General features: G+C 39.7%; 1 protein-coding gene across 1 annotated transcript in view; it reads left to right on the top strand.

Annotated features, from left to right (window-relative positions):
• CCDC171 (coiled-coil domain containing 171) overlaps positions 1–19,369 on the top strand; it is a 293,576-nt gene extending 274,207 nt beyond the window's left edge. The window contains exon 26 of the mRNA XM_039240931.1: positions 16,932–19,369. Within this exon, the coding sequence (XP_039096862.1) occupies positions 16,932–17,144 (213 nt within the window). The 3' untranslated portion in view covers positions 17,145–19,369. The remainder of the gene's footprint in view (positions 1–16,931) is intronic.
• The last annotated feature ends 594 nt before the right edge of the window (positions 19,370–19,963 follow it).

Below are 19,963 nucleotides of genomic sequence, written 5' to 3'. Positions count from 1 at the left end.
GCCAAGTACTAAGGATATAGTGGTAAGAAAATAATGACAGCCAAATTTTAATGAATGCTTCCTATGTGCCATCCCTGGTACCAGGCACTTTTTGTATGTTGACTAATTTAATTCCCATTATTCTTACCTAAGGGAGGTTATGATCTCCTCCTTTAAGATGAAGACACGATCAAGTGTAGACTCCAAGATTTGCACCTAGACAGTGTGAACCCAAGTCCTCACTCTTACACATTGTATCATATTCCATCCTTACCAGGATGAAATAAGAAACTTCCTCTCAGGGATCTGATGGTTTCTGTGAGAAGGCAGACCATATACATGAACACTTACAATGAATTGTGAGCCTTCTTAGAGATGTCCCAGTGAGAAGTGAGGGTGAGCAGTGTGAGGGCAGTAGCAGCGGGTGTGGAGGCGGATCCCAAAGCAGATGGATAGGGAAGACTTGGCAGGACTTAATAAATAAGACGGATGCAGGGTGGATTCATAATTGCTCAGCAATTCAGTCAAGACCTCCCCCTGCCTTGAGCTTCTGGTGAGAAGTGAGCAGCATTCCAAGCAACAAATGGACGTTGTATGTAGTGAAAGATTTCCTTTAATTTGAAGACATGTCACAGAGGCACTGCTACTCAAAGACCTGACTTCCAAGCTTAGGGAGTCTTCTTCAGAGATCAGACGTGATCGGGCGTGTTCAGGGTGGTATGGCCATAGACCAAAGCTTAGGGAGTCTTCTTCAGAGATCAGACGTGATCGGGCGTGTTCAGGGTGGTATGGCCATAGACCAAAGCTTAGGGAGTCTTCTTAGACTCACACAGAATGGCAAGTTGTGGTTAAGCTCTGATTTGCCCTGGTGTAAAGTAGTGGTGGATCACCACCAGGGTTGGTTCATGGTCGTGGAGGCTGGGACTCCCTGTTCCTGTAATTAGATTTTTACCTTTGATTACTGAGAGGATACTTAGAATTCAAATCCTAACTCTGTCTTTTTATTTATTTATTTATTTATTTATTTATTTATTTATTTATTTATTTTTGAGAGAGAGGGGGAGAGAGAGAGAAACAGAGAGTGGGAGCAGGGGAGGGGCAGAGACAGAGACAGAGACAGATTTCCAAAGTCTCCAGGCTCCGAGCTGTCAGCACAGAGCCCGACACGGGGCTTGAACTCACAAACCGTGAAATCATGACCTGAGCCGAAGTTGGACACTTAACCGACTGAGCCACCCAGGCACCCCCTAACTCTGTCTTAATAATAGCTATGAAGATCTGCATTTGGATGTCACTAATGAAGAGTGACTTTTTCAGTGCCCTCTTCATCACAAGCTTTACAAGTATAGGTTTCCAAAGACAGTACAGTTTATATCACTTTTCTTTTGCTTCATGTAGCTTTTTTCTCCCCATAATTTTCAGGCTTTCAAAGTGCGAGTGAATGAAAACGGATTATATGCCTAGGTTGGAACATACTGGGAGATGAGAGAAAAATGTATGAATTATTCAGATACGTTTTCATAATAAAGTATAAAAATTTCGATGTCTTAGCCAAACATATTTTCCAAGGACAGTGTATTTCATCAGAAAGGCATAATGGCATGACAAAAAGTTACAGACAAATTATTGTAGAATTCATCCAAAAAGTGGATGTTTTGAGTAAAGGCTAAATTCCATCCTCTTGAACTGTGCCTAGATGTTTCTGCCGTCACTTGTCAAATGTTTTTTTTTTTCTATTCTAAGTCATCTCTATATAGTACTATTATTAGTGATATAGTGGGTAAACTAACTATAAATTGATTGCGAGTTGATCCTAACTTTGGGTAATCTAACACTCAAATCTTTCTCTCAGAAGGGCCTCAGGAAGGGATTTGCAGTTGAACTTCAGTCATCTAGAAGTCTGCTTTGGAGCAGTCTAATGCATCACCGTACAATTTCCTATATTCCTGTCCAGTTCAATACACGGAGTTACTAAATTGTAGTCATACTAGTTGTGAGCACACAGGCAAGAAGAAAAGTAGTTAAACATTTTGCTGTGTGTGAGCGGTTCGAGGGCAGGCAGACACCATGCACCTTGACCACCTATTATGAAGCTTTTTGCTGCCGTGTCGAGTGAAAGCGAGTTAATTGGGTGAAGCTGTGGAGCATGTTAGGGGCCTGGTAAAGGGTTGCTGTCTGACAGCTGAATGTCAGCAAAAGCCAGTCAAGTGTAGCTGAGAGACAGAGCCCTGTCACAAAGTTCCCGCAGACTGGAGCACCGTTAGGAGGCTGAAATACAGTTCCATCTCACTTTCTCCCTCATTGAATCCAAGCACCTTAAAAGATTTTACACTGTATGTGTCAACTCTTGTTCTCTAAGCGGTTACCCCCTAACCGTCCTGCATTCAAATGATTGAACAAAAGATGCTAATGTTTAGCAAAGTGAATGTAAATTCCCTCTTTTCCCCTTTTCTGCCCAAGCAGATAGACTTTCAACTCAAGGGAAACTTTGAAGGTTTACATCAAACAATTAGATCGCCTCCAAATTTGGCACAGAATAGAATCTTTTTCTCAAGAGAGGATCAAAATTAAAAATTAAAAGCTGTAGAATAAGAATGCATATTTCTCTGCTATAGAAAATGGAGCTTAAGGGAGCTAGGATTCCTGCCTGGGGGTCTCGAGAACAGACAGTTAGCAAGATAACTTTCCCTTGCCTTTTGTCACTGGCCTCTTCCTCCTCTTTCACAGTGGCCTAGCCTAAAATGCCATGATGACATTCACCAGAAGCCAAGAAAGATAAGCATAGAAAGGAACAGTGGAGTCCTGCCTGACACTTCAGACACTCCAGAAAGGAGGGATAGAAGAAAGTCAGAATTAAAGCAAATGAAAATGAAACTGAATTACAAATATGTTCAGAGAGAGAAACGTTTAATATCAAAGCCTGCCCTTGCTTGGAATATAGATTACAAGCAGTCTGTTCATTCGACAACAGCAAACACCTGCTAGGTGCCAGCCACCAGTGAAGACACTGGTGAGAGCGGCAAACAGACGTCAGAGTTCACTCTGATGGAAACGTGGCTGTGGAGCCCGGGGGGTGTGGCTTAGTGTGACCAAGGAACTGAGCTTTCATTTCTAATTGAATTTCACGTTGAATTAAAATGGAATTAATTAGAATGGAAACAACCAAGTGTGGCTGGTGGCTGGCGTATTGACCCGCACGGGTCCAGGCAAACAGCAGATCGTGATGCCGTGTTGGTGTAAAAGTTTGGGTGGTTTGTTGTGATAACGCGGGGAGAGGGGGCATCCAACCTGAATGCGAGGTGATAGGTGTCAGGACAAGTCAGGGGGCAAGGTGATACCCAAAACGAGTCATGAAGAATGGTAAGAACCCGATGAAACGGCCTCCTTTGAAAGGGCAGGAGCAGCATGCACAGGAGGCCCCTGGACAGGAGACAGCTCAGGACAGCAGAGCACGATTCAGGATAGGGGGTTGGTTGGTGCAGGGGAGCAAAGGCATTTAATGGGAAATCACCTTGATGCCACGGTCGTACCCGACCAGGCAAGTTATCCCAGAGGTCACAGAATGGAAGGTCTCCCGGAGCAGCTAAGATACCCAAGTACATGATTTATCAGATCAATTTAAGACACCCTGCGAGAAGCAGAAGCGATGTGGCAGGGAGCCAGCAGGGGAGGGACCATACTCCCTGACTGTTTGGCTATGTAGTGTTCTTATGACCTGTGTCTCTCGGCTGCATCAGCTTTCTCCAGCTTTGTGGGGGTGACGAGGACCGGAATGGAGCCTCGACCAAGGGGGTTTGGGACACAGAAGGTGCCTGGGCCATTCACCCATACTTGTCTTCCAGGAGAGATGCAGGACAACTGTGTCTGGCCACTAGCTATAGCTTGCCGCCAGGGCTGCCGAGCAGCTTTGGGGTTTTGTTTGCAGCTCTCGGGCCAAGTTAAGAATGACATGAGCTGGAAGTGGCACATCTCTACCTTATGATGTGGTCTCTGCACATCATCTGTAAGTAACTTGTCTTTTAGGGCGCTAACGTACTGCATTCCGAACATACGGCTTCTGCCTGTGTCTCCCAGCCTGCTGGCTAATCCTTCCTTTATGCTCTACCACTTATTTTGAGTTTCATCTGACCATTTTTTTTTTGCTTATCTTCAGTAGCAAATTGGAATGCTCTTAAATAACAAGGAAATATGCAGTAAAGAAGGGAGGATGTAAGAAACAGAGATAAGTCTGAAGAGAGAGCTTGTTTAAAAATACCAAAGGCGCATTTGGGCTAGAGAACGTGAAGAGACACTTCCTTAAATAACTAAAGAAAAAAGTGTTGGTAAACAGCTCTGAAGCCTATATCAAGATCATTACCTTGTAGACGTCCTACACAGAGCATGAGCTACATTTCAAGCACGACTAGGCTTTTTTTGAAAAATTGGTGTGCCGGCCCTAGGAAACTCTTTTTTTTTCTTTTTTTTTTCTTGAGACAGAGGGAGATAGAACTTGAGTGGAGGAGGGGCAGAGAGAGAGGGAATCACAGAATCCGAAGCAGGCTCCAGGCCCTGAGCTGTCAGCACAGAGCCCGACCGAGGCTCGAACTCACAGACCATGAGATCATGACCTGAGCTGAAGTCAGACGCCCAGCCAACAGAGCCACCCAGGCGCCCCTGAGGAAGTTTATTTGAATGAGGGTTTTGATTGGTAAAGAACGAGTAGTGGAGGTTTTGTGGGCAGGTGCCCAGACTGGGAGATGGGAAGTGGAGAGAACCGCTTAGTGCTTCTCCCCGCAGGCCTAAGGACTGACATCTGGATTTTTAGAAAAAGGACCCATGGGTGGCAGACCCAGTGAGACAGTGGGTTTGTCAGAGTTGCCGCAGTGTACAGGTCACAGGGGGGAAGGGTGGGCATATGGCCAATCCTGTATAGAGACATCACCCATACGGCACAGCAAGCTGGCTAATATGTTGGAGGCAGGATCTGGGGGAGGGGTTGCGGATGCCCAGCAACTCTTGATGGGGCCCCGCGCATGGGCATCTGAGGTCTTGTGTTGAGCAGGTCAAGGAATAACCAGGGAAATGTAACTCATTCCCTGAACCTCATCTGTATCCTCAGAACAACGAGTCTGGAGAACTCCCTGTGCCCTGTACGTCAGAACTTAACACTATAGTTGTGTCATTACGTAGCGTTTCAGCAAATTCTGATTTGGGGAGACTTGGCTCCAGAGTCAGATGAGGACAGTGTGAGCTCCCTTGAGGATAGACAAGTTTTATGTGTGTAATTCACTGCTCTATCATAGCACCCGGAACAGGATCTGGCACGTAGTAGGCACTCGATAGATATTTATGGAAAGAATTAATGAGCAGAGCTGATTTGGGATACTAATGGTGGATGTGGGTTTAGATATGTTTTATGCATTATGTGAGCGTGGGGAAAGTCTGTCATATGGAATTGATAACATAGGGAATGGATTCCTGAAATATAATCTGTAGGTATATTATTTTGGAATTTTGTGGTTGCTGCGCTATTCTCACGGTTCTTTAGGATGTCCTCCCTAGAGAGATGGGTTTGGTTGGAGACTGCTGGAAATGTCCCGCTTCTATCAGAAATAACATTCCCGCCTATCATGTAAAGGAAATGTCATTGCCAGCTAAGTGATTTGTTTTGGAACATACTCCCCAGTGCTTGCTGTGATTTGAAGGCATTCCGCAGATGTGAACCCTAGATCACATGATTTGTCTTACATCTGAAGTGCCTCTCTCTCCCTGGGAAATAGAGACACCGTGTTCTTTTAACTGAAGATAACCAGCCCCTCCAGAAAGGCCCCGCCGTGCCACTGGTCAAAGGGAATAAAGACCGTTTGCAGAATTCTGTGAAGACTTGCTAGAAATTTTAGGTGTGATGTAGTAAAATGAGGGGATATAACTTAAAACAACAATGGAAGGGAAGGGCATGGGAAAAAATGATTTTCAAATTTCCACGTGTGCATTTTTCACAAATTTTGTCAGTGTATGTGATTGACAGATACTTACCATGTTAGTAAGATTTAGGAAAGTCTTCTCTTTCCAACAATTTTAAATTTTAGATGACTCTTTCCTTCTCCTTGTTACCTGAGTGCATGGTCGTAATTTCACCGGGGAGAAACATACTGCTAAAAGGTCTAAATTTATAGCTTTCAGGTTATTATTACATTTTTGACGTTGAATAAAAAAAGTGTGTAAGTTTAAGAGGAAATTCTTCAATAATGAAAAAGTGGTCAGAAAACCTCTGCCTAATGGCTCCCGCATAGAGCATGACATGTGTACACTTCGACCACAGAACTTGTAATTTGGCAGCTGGAAGGGCTATTTGGGAATAAAATGAAGGCACACAAGTTGTAAGTAGTTACATAAGGAGTTGCCTTTGTGCAGAGCAGAGGACCAAGTTACTCAATGGACTTATTTGTGTTTGCTCAATGTCAGATTGTAGGTGTGAGTTAGATAGCGGAAGATGCTGAAATAGGAAAGTGTTCTCAGCTAAACTATAAGATCTTTTCAAAACTTGTAAAACACTTGGTTAAAGACCTACCCTCTGAGACCTTTAACCAATTACATTCTCATTTTGACCACATATTTCAGAGTCATAAGTATACTAAAATATGGGCTTCAGTATACATAAAATTAGCCCTTTTTAATAAAAGGTTTTGGCTATAAAAGTAAGGCATGCTTATTGTAGATAATTTGGAAAATACAGAAGTTTTGAAAAAAATGCTAACAATTCCAGTAACTCAAAGCAAGTTATCGTAAGCGATTGCGTGTATTACCTTCTCACATATATGGTCTAACTCAGGGGTTGGTGAAGTTCAAAGCCTGTCGGCCACATCCACCTGCCACCTGCTTTGGTATAGTCTGAAAGTTCTTTAAGAATGGCATTTACATGTTTAAATGGTTGGGGAAAAAAAAAAAGAAAAAGAAGAATATTTCATGATGTGAAAATTATGTGAAATCCAAATTTCAGCGTTCATAAATAAAGTTTTATTGGAACACAGCCATACAAATTCATTTGCATATTGTCCATGGCTGCTTTGGTGCAAAACTGGCAGAACTTAGTAGTTGCAACAGAGAACATATGGCCTGCAAAACCTAAAATATTTAGTATTTGATCCATTACAGAAAAATTGTTCTGACTTCTGGTCACACCTACACATTTGTCCATATTGTCCATAAGTTCATACCTATAAATTTTATAGCTGCATAATATTCCATCAAGTGGCTATAGCTTACTTAACTATACTTCTGATGCTGCATATGGATTTTTCCCAATATTTGTCATTATTATTAATTTAAGGAACCGAGTCATATATGGAATTGTTGGGTCAACTGGGTCAACTTAAAACAGTTGCCAAATTATAGTCCAAGTGGTTCTCTCCATTTATATAATCACTACCAACTTATCAATGCCTATTTCATAATGCCTTCACTACCATTTAGTATCATAATTTTTAAATTCAATTTTAAAAAAAATTTTTTTTTAATATTTTATTTATTTCTAGGAGAGAGAGAGATAGCGTGAGCAGGGGAGGGTCAGAGAGAGAGGGAGTCACAGACTCTGAAACAGGCTCCAGGCTCCGAGCTGGCAGTCAGCACAGAGCCCGACGCGGGGCTCGAACCCACGAACCGCGAGATCATGACCTGAGCGAAAGTCGGACGCTTAACCGACTAAGCCACCCAGGCGCCCCTTTTTTAAATTCAATTTTGATTTGCGGCAAAGATATTTTTATTTTCCATTTTTGATTCTTATGGGGAATTACCATTTTTTCCCACTTCTTTGTTAATCAGCTGTAGTTTTACTTTGGCAAACTGCCAGTTTTGTAGGCTTTGTTTATGATTCAATATTCTAATTTAAAAAAATTTTTAATTTAAGTTTTTATGATTTATTTATATATTTCTTTATTTGATTTTAGGAGCAGAGTTTAGTGACTCATCACTTACAAAGAACACCCAGTGCTCCTCCCAGCAAGTGTCCTCCTTAATGCCCATCACCCATTTTGCCCATCCCCCCACCTAACACCCCTCTAGCAACCCTCAGTTCTCTGTATTTAAGAGCCTCTTAGGTTTTGCCTCCCTCTCTGCTTTCATCTTATTTTTCCTTCCCTTCCCCTGTGTTCATCTGTTTTCTTTCTTAAATCCCACGAGTGAAATCATATGATATTTATCTTTCTCTGAACTGACTTATTTCACTTAGCATAATACATTCTAGTTCCATCCACATTGTTGCAAATGGCAAGATTTCATTCTTTTTGATTGCCAAGTAATATTCCATTATATATATCGACCACATCTTCTTTGTTCATTTGTCTGTCGATGGACATTGGGCTCTTTCTACAATTTGGCTACTGTTGATAGCGCTGCTATATACACGTGCCCCTTTGTGATTCAAATAGTTTTAAAGATAAAAACCATGGAAAAAAATTTTGAACTTTCAAATCTTTTTTCCCCCTCATCCACACTCCCAAGATAGTGAACACTTTCTTGTGATCCCTTTTTCAGAAAGAAAAATACCTACCTGTATGCCTGTGTGTGACTCCTATATATTTTTAAAATACAAATGGGTTCTCTCTATATATGCACACACGGTTTTGAGCCTTCTTTTTTCACTTAGACATATTTACATATTAGGATTTACATATTCACCTTAATATTTTTAATGGTTGTATTCTACAGCTGTGTCATAATTCACTTGAGTAGCGCTCTGTCGATGGAGCCTTTGGTTTTACATAAAAACTGTTTTTCCATAAAAAAAAAAAAAAGCTTCAGAGAACACATCTCTTTGCTTAACCTGGGGAACTTTCATGAGTGTCGCCATTGAATAAGAGGCTAGCAGCGGAATTGCTAGATCGATGGACAGGTACATTTAAAATTTTGTCTTCTAAGAAGGTTGCACCAGGTTGCATCCCTGTCTACTTACATGGTCTGAGCTTGTCTGTTTCCCTGCCTTCTCAGCAGTGGGTATCATCAAACACTGAAATTTTTGCCTGCTTACTGGCATGTTTTGTATTTGTATTTCTTTAATTCTGAGTGAGGTTTGGCACTTTTCTTTCATATGTTTATTGGTTATTGTATTCCTTTCTTTCTAACCAAACAGCCAAGTTATATCTGGGGCAGAGGCTGCCAAGTGGTTTCTTGACACCAGTTTTCACTGTTTCTTAGCAATAGAACCTCTAAATATTATCTGGGCCAGTCTGGGGGAAAAGAAGCTACATTTCTGACATCCTCGAAGTGTAGTGAGATATGTAACTCAAGTTCTGGCTCCTGGGATGTAACCAAAGTTTTGTGATTTCAGAAAATGCCTTTAAATGTAAGTGGTCCTCTTATTCTTTGTCCTTCTTTTTTCTGGCTAGAATGCAGACATAATGGCTGGAACTTATGCAATCGTTTTGGGCCCTGAGTTGGAAGGCACATATCATGGCTATGAAGACTAAGATAGAGACAGTTTAGATTCCTGATAGCTTCAAACAGTCATATCACAGAGAAATAAACTATCTTATTTAGGCCACTGACATTTTGAGTTTTCTGTGACAGCTGAACCCAATACTATATATATATACATATATATATGTATATATATATATAAAGATACTATACTATCTTTCGCCTATATTCTAATTAGGTTCTCCTTTTTCTTTAGTTACAGGAGTCTGTTGTAAATTAAGAAAACCACTCTTAGGGCTATCATGTGTATTGCACACACTTTTGCCAGCTTATCATTTCAGTTTTTCTTTTTTTTAATATTTTTTTTACATTTATTTATTTTTGAGAGACAGAGAGAGACAAGAGCACAAGCAGGGGAGGGGCAGGGAGAGAGGGAGACACAGAATCTGAAGCAAGCTCCAGGCTCTGAGCTAGCTGTCAGCACAGAGCCTGATGCGGGGCTCGAACTGACAAACTGTGTGATCAAGACCTGAGCCGAAGTCAGCTGCTTAACTGACTGAGCCACCCAGGCGCCCTGTCATTATAGTTTTTCAATGGTATTTTTTAAATAGTATGCTTACATTTTTATTTATTCAATTTTTGTACCTTTTTATAAAAAGGATGGATATATTTACAATGGATATATTTACATTTCAAATTCTCTCTGAGTTGTTTGCAAATACATTTTCCTAAGACACAGGGGGAGGAAATTGCCACCTTTGCATTTTCTGCCATTTCTAGCATGAGATCTTCCCGTCTGGTGTGTCAGAATTGCCAGGGCTGGGGCAGATTGGGAGGACAGGGTTGTGAAGGGAAATAGGAAAAGAAAGAACAAAAGCTATCCAGGAAAATTCTCTGACTCTTTTTCCAACCTCAGTCATGTCAGGAAATCCAAGAGAGACAGAGAAAAAAAAGGGGGAATTGTTATCTTGTCATGTATGAGACATCTTTAAAGTAATTTAAAGTTAAAGTTTAAATGTTCTAGTGTAATTTAAAACTTCAGTGCTGAATATTATCTCTGAATATAATAACACATAAGTTCCTTTAGTGAAAGGCTCGAGTTTTGATTTTATGTAAATGCTATAAAATCTATTTATTTACTCCAATACCATGGATATCCAAGTGTGTGACTATAATAAAATATGTTATCAAAAATATAAACATTTATTTTTAGCCTGTACATGTATTAGTACAATCTATATACTCTTACTTCCCAGTTTCACAGAGATTTATTGAGCCATTACTATGTTTATGAAAGAGCTCTGGATATAAAATAAGCCTGAGGCTGTCTTCTTTGGGCTGCGTGATAAGGTAGTGGTCAAGCATTGGGGGAGAAGAATCATATGGATCAAGAATCATATCTTTTTCTACCACATTCCAAGCTGAGCAACATGGAACAATTTATTCTACTCTCTGAGAGCCCCAGTTCTTCAACTATGAAATGAGGGTAACAGTAGTAGTTTCTCAGTGAGGAGTTGTGAGAAGTGAGATAATGCCTAGGAAGCTAAACCTAGCACAGTGCCTAACATATATGTTCAATACATGTAGCTATAATGTTAAATTTAGAACTTATATCATCTGAGAATAATAAAAAGAGAGGTAAAGAAAGGAAGCTACTAAATGCTAGGCATTTTTGTATATATTATTTCATTTAACCCTTGCAACACCCCTAGGAGGGATTATTCTTCCTACTCACACAGGTTCAGTAACTTGTCAAAGGTCTCACGGGTAATCCATGGCAGGATCAAGTTTGGAACCCAGGGCCTCTCCAACTTCAAAGCTATACTGTGCTGCTTTTAATTGGGACATAATCTGTATATATATGAAAAACCAAATAGCAGTTAGGAGACCAACACCGTAAAGTAATAACATGAGTAGTTTGTTCATCAGAAATCTTATTTAGTCCCAGATACTCTGCTAAGTGCTAGGAATACAAAGACCTGATTCCATCACACCAGGTGCTCATAGGCTTATAGGTGGGATAGAAGTGAATACAAATAAGTAAAAATAGAAAAATAATTGCTCATGAAGGAATGTAAAGTGACCGGGTGTTACAGCTAACTGTAATAAGGAAGGGTGGGGCAAGGATCTGGAAAGGCCTTACAGGGAGGGGAATCTTGAGTGGAGTCTGAAAGGTGGGGAGAACATTTGCCTCACAAAGGGCAGAAGGATATTCAGACAGTGGGCAGATAGGAAGCGGGTGTGAAGTATGGGGACATCATGTTTAGGGACTCAAACAGTTCTATGTAATTCAATTGCAGAGCATAATCAAGGAAATGATAGATGAGGCTCGACAGGGAAGCAAAGAGCAACATAGTCACATGGCCAAGGATGTGCTTTTAGGAAGGCACAAAGATTCAAGGCTGTTAGTCCAATTAATCTGCCTTGTTAACCGAGTAGTCAAGGCTGCACTTGAACCAGATAGACTGACTTTAGAGCTCTGGCTCTTAAACCAATGCTGAATGTCTACCTGAGGACAGAATTGCTGTAATGTGAATCAAGTATGTTGTTAATATCTTCTATCTGTCTTTTCTATTTGCTTCTATCTCTGTGGTTGCCCTTCCTTCTTAATCTGTAGGTATCCAGGCCTCTTAGGTGGTTCTCTATCTAGACACTCGTTTACAATGCTCCAATGACTCACGTATCCCCACACATGTTGGTGTCAATGAGCTAAAGAGCCTAACTGGTTCGCACGAAGATTTAATGGCTTATGGGAAGAAGAATGCCTAAAATATTCGTGCAGGTTTGGCATTCTTAACTCAAAGTTAGAATTGGTAACTACAAGGAGTAAATATTTAATGATGTGATTGCAGGTGTCTATTTATGTTTATATACACACATATATGTATATGTATGTATATATATAAAGTATGTATGTGAATGCACATAGCAAGTGTGTATAAATATGTACAGATATTTATCAGGTGCATATAAATGTGTGTATGCAGGTATATAGTTAAGCATTCCACAAGAGAAAACCATAGAGGTAAGTATTACCAACTTTTTGCAGACTGCAGTGTCCTGTGATGCCAATATGGCAGAACTGGAAAATAGGTAGAATTTGGTTAACTAACTCAAAGTATTTGGAAGGAAGAAGACTCTGTGATACTGAATACTGAGACTCTTAACGTGGTAAGAACCCATTAGCAGAGAAGGCAGAGATGGCGAGAGAGTCTCATTGTAAGGCCCTCTTGTGGGTACTTTGATCCCTTCATCAGTTTTTGTGTAGCTGTGCACTCTACTTAAAACAAGCCCACAATCTGCAGAGCTTAAAACACCATCATGGAGGCCCAAGTCAAAAAGAAATGGACTACAAGATTTAACTGATGAACCCACAGCATCTAAACTGTGGTTCATCTTGTTATCTAGACTTTTTTTTTAGAACCATGTGCAAGATGTATTCGTCTTATCTACATCCCCTCAAAGTATCAAGTACTCTATTTGGGAACCTGATTTCTGGGTTAACGTCACCCCCCATTATGTCATATGCCATCACGCATGGCATTTTGTGGACCCGTAGAACGTCAGAGCTGTGAAGTGTGTATCTCCTTAATCTCTAGGCGTGGGATGTGAGACCTAGATGGACACATTCCCATGCCCGAAATGGCCCAGCTAGATTGTGACAGAAGCAGGAGGAAAAACTAGTCTGCCTCTCCAGTCCTGCATTCTTTACTATGTGCCGGGCAGAATCTCCAAGCAGCATGATCCTGGTTACTAAATCACGTCACCGCTCCCTTTGCACAATACCGGATTCCAGAAGACTTAACTTGATCATAAATGCTACACAGGAGACAAATAGCTTGGTATCATTGTTTCAGAAGCCTTGGTCTGCAAAATGGCTTTGATTTATAGACAATTTATTGAGTGATTATCTTATTATTAGACTAATGCTTTATTTACCTTTTTGTTGGGAAAACACTCTTGGAAAACTAAGATATTAAAGCCTTGAAAAACAGCTATTGGACAGGTCCAATTACTGTATTTCATAAAAATTTTTAAATGCAGAAATGTAGTGAACACATTTTGTATTGGGAATATATATTTAGCTGTTGGACTATAACAGTTCAAATAGAATCATTTACAGCTTATTGAGTAAATAAAAGTGCTTCCATAAAGATTCACATGACACCTAGCTTTTATTTCAGGTAACTAATTTCTTTTTGAAAAATTGCTTAAATTTAGATTTACATGAGAGAGTACCAGAATACCTCAGCAGTTTAAAAAGTAATTCAAATGACCATGGACTTTACAGATTTAAAATGTAAGATCAGGTGGTGAATATTAACTTTTAATGTCTCTGATAAAAAAGTTATTTAACTGTCTTTTACTCTGGGTGTTATATTAAAAGTGGTATGGTGTATTTCTGGATACTATTTGAAACCAGAAAAATAGTTCATATTTACTTGTTTTTTTAACATCACATTCTCAAGTCAAGATTTCACCAGAGTTTTTGCTGGCTTGTTTACAAGCTATTAAGTGACTTAAAATCAGATTTTATCCCATTTGGTGAAAAAAAAATATTTCCAGCAGTGTATGGAGTATAGCAAATGACCCTGCTAACAACAACAAAAAAAGTGTTTTAATTTATACAAAAGTAAATCAGTGTTTTCTCAGTGGAGGGCATACCTTTTGGGGGTGCAGATCTTTAAAAAATATCTTTTTCTTTAGGGATTATTTTCCATGGATAGGACATAAATAAGAAGATAGCATGCAAGGAGTTAAGACTCCAATTTTAAATACTAGACCCAATATCCCATTTCACGCTTATTTAGTTTTAAAAAATGTTGTATTAGAGGAAAAGAGGCTTTCGGTCAATACGGTGGAGAAGAGACATATTACAAGGTTAAGCTGAGAAAAGGCAAAGTTCCTTTGTAGAGGGCCAAGACCCATAGACTAGAGGAGAAATGAGCAGTGAGAGGCCTTCCCCACAGGATGGTTTTCTTAATGTGTAATGCGTTCGACTGTGGGAGTCACAAGAACAGGAAAGGAAACTCGAAGAACAGAGTACAGAGTTGAGTAGATCATATATACCTTTAGCATTGCCGAACAGGAGTGACTGGTCAGTTTGGCATGGTCAGCTTTCTCTAGTCTAAGGCGTCAGAAAGAAATACCTTCAGAGATGACCTGACCTCCCCGGGTCTGATTTTGTACACTCCTCTCTTTTCACACACTGTTTTCTCAGACCAGAACTTGAAATATAAAGATGTAGCAACAAACTTTTGAAGTCTCACCTCGCAAGTTTCTTTGATCATAATAAAGAATACTATTGCTGTAACTAAACCATGGTAAGAAGGAAACCAGGCCTCGCCATCTCCTGCTTTCTGGCATTCTCTTTACCCTCATTCTGGTCTGACAGCATGAGAAGCTAGTGGATGGCCCTAGATAGTCTTCACAACAGCAAAATCAATCCAGTAACGATGCTGCCAATTTAGACACGCAGCAAAACAAACGAACAAACAAACAAACAAAATCAGAAAAGGTGTTTCTCTTGGCAGTGAGAGTGCAGGAATCTACAGCTCCAGCCCCTGATGTAATGAGACGCCTCCGTTCAGGTTCTGACCTGAGATGCTCAGACCCTGTCTTGCAGTTTTCCGGGTGAAACTTCATTGGTGCCTCTAATCAGGGTCAGCACCTGATCTCGGAATGCCTTCTCCTTCCTTCGGGATAAGAGAAACCCTCTCCTTCATAAAGTCATTCAAGTGGTCATTTTAGGTGTTTTTTTTTTTTTTTTTTAACTTCCAGCATAAAAAGGGATGATTTCCATCAGCTGTAGGCTTGCAGTGGAGTATCAAGAAATCAAAAGAAAAGAGATCAAAGAAAATTGCTGAACTAGGTGTTAGATGCAGCCATTGATTTTTCTCCAGTTGTAGTTTAAAAAAATCCACAAAAATGGTAACATATACAACAGTTGCATTTCTAATACTTTCCTAAAGCCAGTGATGGCTTTCCTCTTGTTTTCACAGGTAGAAATGTTTTTGGAGAATGTGACATAATAAAGCAGATCGCTATAGATCACGCTGCTTTAATTGTCAAAACTGTAAGAGAATCTACCAAAAAGATGTTTTATTTTTAAAACTCTGCAGTGTAAAGTGTGGTTTTTTATGGAGACACGTATGACTAGGCTTATGATCTCAGCAACATTTATTTGCTGAGAATCTGGAAACTTCTGACATACAATTGATCACTCGTTACTTACTATCAATAAATGTCATAAAATAATACCTGTCTGCTTTACTGAGAAAACTTCATTCATATTAACTACTGGTTATCAGTGTTACTTAAGGCTTAAATGTGTAGCTTCATCAAAATATTAATCTTGTTTTCAAGTATTTCACAGATGTGTGGATTTCTTAAATTTTACTTCTAGTAGTTTCTGGATACCAGTAGTGTTTTAAAACATATGGCCAATAGTTTTCATGTTGTAATCCCATGTTTTGATACACGACTTCCAAATACTTAGAATAGTTTTTATTAAAACAGAGTGGTGGCATTATTATCAAAGGAAAAGGCAAAAAGTTCATCTCACTAGCATTTTATATCTCAGTCTGCTATTTTCTAGAGGTCACTAGAATTGACTTATTTTTCTTTGTGCTATATTTGTCAATTAAATGAGTCTGTCTGATAGATTTTGAAAACATAATACCCACCATTCATTTTCTTCCCCCCCCTTTTTTTTTTTTTTTTTGAGAGAGAGAGAGCACATGAGTGTGAGCAGGGGAGGGGCAGAGAGAGAGAGAGAGGGAGAGAAAATCTCAAGCAGACTCTGCGCTGTCAGCGGGACCCTGACTTGGTGCTAGATTCCACTACTGTGAGGTCATGACCTGTGCCCAAATCAAGAGTCAGACGCTTAACCAACTGAGCCACCCAGGCACCCCTCACAGTTCATTTTCTAAGTGGTCAGATCTTCCATATTATATCGCAGATATTATATAGCACAGTGAAATAAACATTCTTAGCATTGATTTCTATAAATTGTCAGTGGAAGCAGAGGCAAAAATGCCTGATTGTATTGACTCTTTGATTCAATAACTTTCTAAAATTTTTATACAATGTTTTACTGTTTAAGCAAACTCCTTATGTCCTTAAAAGTTTGTGCCATTGAACACATCAGGGATTCAATCACATCTGGAAAATAATTTAATATTTCTATAGTATCATACAGATTATGGCAAAATTAAATGGCAATTCTACCCCATTTCATATTATCATGATTATGAGCCCACTTTTCCTGTTTGTGGTTTTAGATTCTGTTTAAGAGTTTTCAATTCTAGGGGCATCTGGGTGGCTCAGTCAGCTGAGCAACCAACTCTTGATTTCCCCTCAGGTCCCAATCTTGTGGTTGTGGGATCAAGACCCCACGGGGCTCTGTACTGAGCGTGGAGCCTTCTTACAATTCTCTCTCCCGCCCTGCCCCTCCCCACAAGCACGCGCATGTATTCTCTCTCAAATAAAAAGATAAAACCTTGCACAAAAGAGTTTTCAATTCTATGTGTATTTATTTTTTCTTCTTTATATTATAGACAGGATCACGAGACCACTCAAATCTCTCCGTTCCTTCAAGAGCTGCCCTTCCTGCTGACACAGTCGGTGTGGGTGAGTTTTTGCCTTTGAAGGCGGAACTGGATACAACTTACACTTTCTTAAAGGAGACCTTTGTAAGTCCTCTGACGTCATCTCTCTCCTCTCCAGTGACGATGTCTGCTAATGCCAAAAGACCAACTCCGATCGGATAATGACTTTATGAAATAAAAAAAATGCGGGAAGAGTTAACAGTATAATTAAAATTGTTTTGAAGGGGGATTTTCTTATCAGTTGACTTTTGTTTCAGCAACAGTGGCAGTGGATTGTTTAAAAATCGTGTGTGATCTCCATGTGTGCAGGTACCTCTACCTCCTTGAATAATGGAATAACCAACTTTTCCCCCCTCTAAGTTTTATTTATTATCACAGTTGCTCATTTTTATGTAACATATTTTTAAATGTTAAAGAATGACACATTTTGGGTAATTTCCTTCAGACTTAAAAAAATCAATAAGCCATTTTAGTCTCTATCTATCAAAGTTGTTTCATACTTGTCTATTTTAAAGCAGGACTGCAATACTTTAATAGGATTGAAAGAGCTATTTGAAATGTATGCCAATGATTCCTGTCATTTCATGGCAGCCCTGCTATGGTTCACTGAGCCCCCTCTTCTCTCTTGTCAGCTCGACTGAAGACAAGCATTTAGTTGCAAACTTTAAGCAGGTTGTGCAAAACAGAAATGATGTGACTGCTTCCCCTCCTGCACAATAATGTCACTCCTGGTCAATGTGAGAAGGTCAGGCTGCTCCTTGTAAAGCTACATGATACCACTTGCCCATTTGAACAAGTTAAGTTAACTGCCGAATCTGGTCCCTGCAGGCATTGAAAACCCATCCTTTTATCAGGTCTGCATTTGATCAGGAGGTAGAGCAATTGTGCCGGCAGGATTTGTGTGGCATGGTTAGGCACTTCGTAAGGACCGTTTCCCACACCGGGAGATCAGGTGATGCTAAATGGTATGAGCTGAAAAACTTCCAGGTAATGGCTGTTCTGACCTTCAAACTAGCCTCCTGGTTTTTTTGTTTGTTTGTTTTTTTTGTTTTGGTGGTTGGTAGGACCCAAGAGTGACTCCCATCTTTGATGCTGACAGAATTTAAAACAAGGCCATTGCCCTGCGTTTTCTGCCTTGTAGCACACAAAAGTAAAATTGTATGTCAGGCCGAGATGTCGGGGAGCTGACAAGATGCCCCAGTGACATTTCAGCTAGAAAGAGCAAGTGTCTTGCAACCAAGTGGTCAAATATCAAATAATAGGTCAAGCAGGAAGGAGCTGAGTTCTAACCACAAAGAGGTTTCTGGTAACTTACTTGACAAGCTTTTGGGCGCTTTGTGGCTTGACAAAGTGATGTTCTGTTGGGTATCGCTAGACAGACTGTTCTTTATCGCCTTCAGAAGATCAGACATTGACATTGATTAAACTCTTTAACCCTTAAAGGTTAAATCCTTGCAGTTTGCATCATGGTAAGTGAAGAACAAAGAAATATCTGTAATATGTATTTGCCTTTGTATTAATCTTTTAACTCCCCGGTGCTATTAACTTCTGATGTGAACTGTACTTTTTGACGGAGTTTTGATACAAAATCCATATTTTATATTATTTTTCATGATGGAGTTTTTCATTATGGATACATTAGAAAGTAACAGAATGTATTATGGAATCTATATTGTCTTCTCTTAACAGTGACACTTGATTCAAATACAACCAACTTCTGAGGGTTCTTTTTATTGGCCTTGGTAAATAAAGTGTGTATACTAACTATTTATGTGACGAGCCAAATTAGCCAAGTGATTTCTGCCTTCCCAGGTAACACTATTACTGTCGTACGGCGTAGCACAGTCCTATTTCCTACAGTACGGAGCCAGCATAACTAGCTTTAGATAAGTCTTTAGAAAGCCGTTTATGTGAAGTAAAATGACATCTTTAACCAAATTTCTCTTAATTCTTTCCCTGGACTTATTTTTATTAGCCACGCTGGGCTTTGAGCATTACAGAGTGTGCCCTGTGGAATGTGACATGCATGAAATTCAACTGGCGAATTTATTGTAACACAGAAAATGTTATGGGTTGTTTTTATATAGATCATAGAATAATTTCTGTGCATTTCAAAAACACTCTCTTCTGCTGTCCCATATGATTCAGACCATGTCTGTATAGAAATTGATACACAGCTTTTTAGTTCATGGGACATCACCGAGTTTCCAATTCCCACACTACAGAAAAACCGTGTTGCCCTTTATCACTTATGTGTCTGTGTGCACATAGGTTTGTGTTGAATCTATTTCCCGACTTTACTAATTTAAGAGGAACGAGCACCTATGTTAACTTAGCCTTAGATAGTCCTTGGTTTTCTTGCCTTAATTTTGCAATCTGTTAATGGGATAACACCGTAAATAAATGTGTATGTCTCTCCGTGTATGTGGGCATCTGATTTTACAGATCCATTTCTTACTGTAAATTCTGAACCACAAATTCAAAAAGATTATTAAATCAAATCAAAGCATGTCACATTTATAACCAACTAGATGCTAAAGGCCAGAGAAACTGAAGGATAAGCCTCCTGAGCAATCATTAGTATTCACAACCAAATAGAGTAATTTTTATACCATATGCTTTTCTCCCAGAAGTCAGACCCAGCAGGAGGAGAAGATTTAATGACATATCCTATGGAGATCTGAGAAACTCTAGACTGCTTCTGAGCACGCTAGTGGCCAATTGCTGCAGACTTGAGATCTGCGTTCAGTTGGCAAAGGACAGTTGCTCTATCAGCTTCTTTACCTCCTTACGAATGATATATAAAGTAGACATTTCTCAGGAGAAATGACTTCAAATATTTTTGTAAGGAAAAGGGATTTTCTTTACATCTTAGTATATGGAGTTTCTTACTAACCTCCTGTGATCTAGAAAAATACCTATATCATCCATCACTATCAAAGGGATTCTTATTGTTCTGATACCTAAGTCACACTAACCTA

The sequence above is a fragment of the Hyaena hyaena genome, unplaced genomic scaffold, assembly GCF_003009895.1.
Source record: "Hyaena hyaena isolate Hyena2069 unplaced genomic scaffold, ASM300989v1 scaffold_185, whole genome shotgun sequence".
Classification (NCBI taxonomy): Eukaryota; Metazoa; Chordata; class Mammalia; order Carnivora; family Hyaenidae; genus Hyaena; species Hyaena hyaena.
Note: the sequence above shows the minus strand (reverse complement) of the source record. Positions and strands in the feature narration are given on the sequence as shown.